At 41.8% G+C, this 6,000-nt stretch overlaps 1 protein-coding gene across 7 annotated transcripts in view; it reads right to left on the bottom strand.

Moving 5' to 3' along the window:
• dnmt3ab (DNA (cytosine-5-)-methyltransferase 3 alpha b) overlaps positions 1-6,000 on the bottom strand; it is a 66,882-nt gene that overhangs the window by 9,073 nt on the left and 51,809 nt on the right. For all 7 annotated transcript variants that reach the window (XM_017421545.3, XM_017421547.3, XM_017421546.3 and 4 more), the window contains 8 exons: positions 4,885-5,041; positions 4,627-4,770; positions 4,111-4,155; positions 3,812-3,891; positions 3,585-3,697; positions 1,162-1,345; positions 987-1,071; positions 113-258 (listed from right to left, as the gene is read on the bottom strand). In XM_017421545.3, coding sequence (XP_017277034.1) covers positions 113-258; positions 987-1,071; positions 1,162-1,345; positions 3,585-3,697; positions 3,812-3,891; positions 4,111-4,155; positions 4,627-4,770; positions 4,885-5,041 — 954 coding nt within the window. The remainder of the gene's footprint in view (positions 1-112; positions 259-986; positions 1,072-1,161; positions 1,346-3,584; positions 3,698-3,811; positions 3,892-4,110; positions 4,156-4,626; positions 4,771-4,884; positions 5,042-6,000) is intronic.

Below are 6,000 nucleotides of genomic sequence, written 5' to 3'. Positions count from 1 at the left end.
GTGTGACAGGACAATGCTGCTTGTTTGAAACAGCCTTTCATTTTTTCAGTTCTCAGGTAAGAAGTAAAACAGAGCATTGAATGCGCTGCCTTTAACGAGGATGCTCACTTACATGTTTGCGTGTGACGTTCCTCACATCACCAACGTACATGATCCGTCCGTGGTGCCGGACGATTCCTACGGTGATGGAGTCTTCGCATACTTCAGAGGCTACGTAGCGATCCACTTGGATGCCAAGTTCTTTCAACACCAGGAGCCCTGCACAAGTTGCAGTCAAAGAGAAAGAAAGCCGAAGGGCAGATCTATCAGGATTTTCTCCAGGGTGACTGTGAAACAAAGTGCCTAATTAAAGCGATAAGAGCCATTTTCTTCAGCCTGTGCATCAACTCGACCAACGGAACCTTCCCACCATTATTGTTTGTGCTGTTGCTAATGCTTGCAACCCTGTGGCCTGTGAAAAAAAGTGGTGGAACTAAAAGCTGACTCATTTTTTTACAGACTGAGATGAAAAGAAACCAGAGAAATTGTATTTTCTGGTAAAATGCAACGTGAATGCTGAGAACTGAATAACTTTTAAAAACTGAGTAGTTAAAGCTAAAAGAAGCAGAACCCTATCTGACATTTAAAAGGGAGCAAAACATTCGCCAAAAGTAGCAGAAGTGTAGTGGAAAGATAAAAGTAGCAGAATGGTATATAAATGTAGCATGAAAAAAACAAACAAAAATAGAGCAAATATAATGAAGTGGATTTCAGAAAAACAATGTTTTTGAAGGAACTGAAGCGATACAATCTACTCCAATACGGACTTGTAACTAAAGTTTCATATTTTTCAAAGGTATCAAAATCATTGCACTCATCTCCTGCATGAGTTCAATGTTTGGACATATGAATGACTGAAGGAGCACAAGGTATGCAGAAGTAGATTGCAAAAAAACGTACGAAAAAATTAAAAAAAGAAACAACAGGAAAACAAAAGGAGGCTCAACCTGTTGCGATGCCATCGAAGAGCGACAGGACCCGGATGGGCTTCCTCTTCTCCACCATGACAGGGGGGTAAAGCTTTGGTGGATCCTGGAAATTACCACGGGGGGAAGGAGAAGTGAGAATAAAAAGGAAACCCCCAGGTGAGGCGGGTATCGGTGCATACGCTGAATTACTCACAAAATCTTGGTCGTGGTTGTTTGCAAAGAAGTGCTGCAGGCGGTTGGGCCAGTCTGAGCGGCGCTCCAGCAGACCGAACACACCCTTCGGACAGCACATGTAGCAGTTCCACGGGTCCTCTTTGATGGCGGCGAGGGCGGCTCCCGGACCGACGAGGAGGTCCACGCATTCTACACAGAAGCACCTGAACGCAACACGAGGAAATGCAGGTAGAATACGACTTTACAGTCAGAGAGCTGAGGACAACTTGGGAGTCAACAAAAATATAAGCATGGCTGAAATGTAGTATGTGTAAAAAAAAAGCCGTACTGAGATTTTAAACCCCTGCCACGAAAAGCTGATAGGCTGGTAATAATGTCTTTGCCCATGTCTGTGTAAGTGTCTGTTAGCAAAATATCTTATGAATCGCTGAACAGATTTCCATGAAACTCCTAGAAAGTAATCACTAAATGTACATATACAACTGATTAACTTTTGGACTCAACCCTAGTTAAGATGGCCGCCGCAGCTAAGCCAATATAGCACCCACAAAAGTGGCTATAATTCAATCAGTTTTACAGTTATTGATCTAAAATTTGGTGTGGAAGTAGCTGAGAGTCTTTCACAACACATACTCTGAGTGTGACATTTTTCGATATCACATCAGGTTGTGCTTAACATCGTTTATAAGTCATTTGACCAAAATGGCTACAACGCCATCATTTTTCAGCATAGAATTTTAGTTGATTTTAGGATTTTAGTTTTATGGTGGTGGGCGATATGCATTACTTCAAGCAATGCTAGGTCTTTAATTTAAAAATGTGTTCATTTTTAAGACATTTTTGTCACACAGTGCACCAATGTTTTGAACCATATGTCTGCTAATGTTGTATGATTTCTTCATTATCATTCGATCCCGCTGAAATGCCAAAAAAAGCATCCTGACATCTCAAACACACAGAATTCAGACACGTGGTGAATTAAAGAAACTAAACTGAGATGGATTGAAGACGCCCGTGACAACTCTGTGACCATTTTGGAAGAAAGTTTGTTGCACGTATTTTCGAGCATGCTCAAACCTCTGACACTCAGGGAGGGAAAAGGAGAGCCCCTGTGACGGTTTCACTGATTCTCTAACCAATGCTGTTTGCAAACTAGTCATCAACAGAGGTGGACATCTTTAGGTTTCTCACAATTTGATTTAATTATCATTCACAGGGCCAGGGTGGCTGTTATAAAACAATTATTAATACTGAGATTTATCAGGTTTGAATAAACACCAAGAGGCAGCTGGTAAGCTCATGATGTGTATTCAAAAGGCTCAAATACAGGGACAGAAATACAGGTTTAAAACCTGAAATGACTATGGCTTATTTTACATAAATAAACTGTGATTTATGTATTTTCATGCCTAATGAAGAGTGTGCAATAAGAACCGTATTAGGCCGGTGGCCAACAATTAGCACAGATGCTAACTTAAAATTGAAAAGAATTGTGTTTCTCACTGGAAATTTACACCCAAATCCAGTGTTTCAGAGTCATTACTAAAGACAGCCGTGTTCTGATAACTTTCATCTATTACTCAGATGTGCATCCTTCAGGGCTCAGCAAAGAAATGATGAAAAAGACGTGAAAAAACACAGCTTCGCTGCAACACGGCTCCACTACAGGAAGCTACGGTAACTCCACTGGGACAAACAGCGTCGCACAGCAACTGCTCTCTTAAAGGCACAGCACAGACTAATGTTAACAAAAAAAAAAAGCAATTTAGAATCGAAATCTAGATTAGAAGCCCCACTCCTGGTTCAAAATAGTTGGAGCTCAGTGAGATGCTATCCAAACCTGAACCTGTTTGTTGCTCCTCGGGGTACTCAGAAAACAACTTGAAGCGGCTGCCTATAGTCTGCACACAATGTGCTCGTCCTTAAATTTGGAGCCCAGTGGAAGGGAGGCAGTCCTCCAATCAGAGGATCAGAGGATCTGCAATAAAGGTGTCCTTGGGAAGACACTTGGATAAGTGTGTAAGTGAGAATATAAAATTATTGTTTGAGCTGGAGTGTCAAACTCCAGGCCTGCCTCAAATGGTTTAATCACCTCCTCACCAAATCATCAAGTCCTCCAGCAGCATGGCAACAAGCCATCCATTTAAACCAGGTGCTTTAAAGCAAGAACACGTCTAAAACATGCAGGAGAGCGGCCCCCGAGGAATGGAGTTTGACACCCCTGGTATAGAGCGTAAAAGGCAGTACTGCACGAGTGTGTGTGTGTGTGTGTGTGTGTGTGTGTGTGTGTGTGTGTGAATGGCTGAAACAGATAGGAAAGTGTTAAAAACCCACAGTGTAAGTGTGAACCGTTTAAGCAACAGAAAGTAACCCAGTACAGGTTACCAGCTCCTGAACTGGGCCTCGATTGGTTGAGACCAAATTCACTGGTGGAAATCTCACCGACAGCAGTTGTTGTTTCCACACATGAGCACCTCGCGGCCACCGCAGCAGATAGTACAGTACGACTGATAACCATCATCATCGTACTGATACGCACATTCGAGGAAGCAATTCTGCGAAGCACAGAAACAAATCAGAAGATCCGTTTATTTTACAAGCTGCTCTTTCTCGTTTGAATCCGAAACTTTTTTCTGCAGGTTTTTGTTTTTTTTTTTATTTCTGCTCACCTTGCAGCTCTGACACATTCCTCCACCAAACAGAGGGTGCTCCAGGCTAACGTTCAGGCCTCCACAGGAGATACAGATGTCTGGAGGAAGAAGTTTTAACATTTAAAATCCCTATACAACTGTAATGCACATCTATAGTAGGAAGAACCAACTTTGTTCAAATGAGAACACACTGTAAGGTGGCATCAACCCGAGGACTGACTTTTCTTTCTTTTCTTTTCTTTTTTACTCGTACTTTAACACAAATGCATCTGGGTGAGTGAGTGAATGCTAAGAGCATCAGAGGAAACAGCACTCACCCTCTATACTGCGAGATTTTTGTCTCACTTCATAAACCAACCGCTCTGAAATAGAAAAAAAAGGAGGATTAACGCAATCCACAGCTAACATACACTGCTAAAAATTACAATTTTTACGATTTTTAGTTGCATATTTCATGACTTGCTGTACAAATTTGAAATAATAACTGAATGTACAACTACAAATAATTCACTTTTGGAGTCAACAACATTGAAGATAGCCACCAACAGACCTTGGAAAACACACAAATGACTATAATTCAGTAGATTTTACAGATATTGAACTAAAACTTTGTGTTTTAAACAAACACTAATCAGCTTTTGTTAACAGGCAGTAGTAGATGAGAGTCATCACAACACATAGTCTGAGTTTGAATTTGCACATAATGTTATTTTCAAGGGTTTGATCAAAATGGCTGCAACTCAGCCATTTGTCAACAGTCTAAAACTCTGGCACGAAAGGCGGCGGGCGACATGCACTCCTCCGTGTGTCAGCTCTCGGACAGATCTCCGTACCTCGTGTTCTTTCGTCAACAATCTCCTTGACTTTGGGTTTCTCCACGGTGCTCTTGCGAGGCTTTTTGGCTGGAGGAGGCGTGTAGGCCGCCGCTTCCGGTTCCACCCACATCTCGGGGTAGACCTCTGAGTTACTACGCTCCTCTGGGGCACGCAGGCGGTTAAGATCACAGGAATTGTTCTGAATTATTTATTACGGCTAACAGAAATTCACACAGGGTAAGTTTAAACTTGGTGAACAGTCTAACTTGTACGTACCCTCTGGTGGCTCTAAGCCCCGGGGTCCGGTGGGCTGAAACCCGGTCTTCGCCCACTCAATCATCTGCTTGTTTAACATTTCCACTGATTTGGAGGTTTCTGTCTCATCGCTGTCAGGGCACGCCATGAAGGTTTTTCCAGCTCGGCTGCTAGCCACCTGCAAAACACATTAAAACCATTTTCAACACACCTTCATCTTAATTCCGTCACTTACACACGGCAAAAGTGTCGGAGCAACACAAAAGATACTGAAACTGAAAAACTATCGCCAAAAGGCAAAAAGGACAATATTTCTGACCGTGTCTCTGTGCGTTTGTTTGCAAAACATCTCATGAATTACTGAACAGATTTGAATGAAACTGTCAGAAAATAATCACTGATGGACATCTTCAGCTAATTCACTTTTGCAGATAATCTAATACAAAATAGCCGCCACAGCTAAATGACCTTAGCAAACACAAAAATGTCTAAAACAGTTAATTCAACAGCCTCTCGTGGATAAAAATGACCAGTTTGTTCATGGTATATTTTGCTAACAGACAAACAGGGTTGATTCCAACCTTTTAAGTGACGATCTTGAACAATGTGTAGTGTTCAGAGTATGTGTTGGGAATTTTAGTAGCTAAAGGCTGTTAGCAGCTACTCATACAAACAATAGCTACAATAATAGCTGCTGTCGTCGTAGCTAGCTTGTGACAGTCCAGCTCAAGAAGTAGCTAATGTTTAGTAGCAAGTAGCAAGTGTAGTATCTACTGTGCTAGTAGCTACTAATGCAGCTTTAGCTACTAAAAACTTGTTGGTAGCTGAGAGTCATGACTAAAGCATACTCCAAGAACTATTCTGGCAATAGTGTTTGTCTGTTAGCAAAATATCTAGGAAGCAAACTGGTCGGATTTCAACGAAACTCTTGTAATCTCTGGGCGTACTGTACGTCTACGAAGGATTAACTTCAGGAGTCAATCTAATTCAAGATGGCCACTGCAGCCAGCACAAAACTGGCTGTAAGTTAGTCAGCTTTATTGAGCTAAAACATGATGTGGTAGTAGCTGAGATTTATCTCCCTTTACCCACTTGGAGCACTATCGGATTGTTGCAATATTGCATGATACTGCACAC

The sequence above is a fragment of the Kryptolebias marmoratus genome, linkage group LG10, assembly GCF_001649575.2.
Source record: "Kryptolebias marmoratus isolate JLee-2015 linkage group LG10, ASM164957v2, whole genome shotgun sequence".
NCBI lineage: Eukaryota > Metazoa > Chordata > Actinopteri > Cyprinodontiformes > Rivulidae > Kryptolebias > Kryptolebias marmoratus.
The sequence above is the reverse complement of the archived record's forward strand: the minus strand, read 5'-3'. Positions and strand labels throughout refer to the sequence as shown.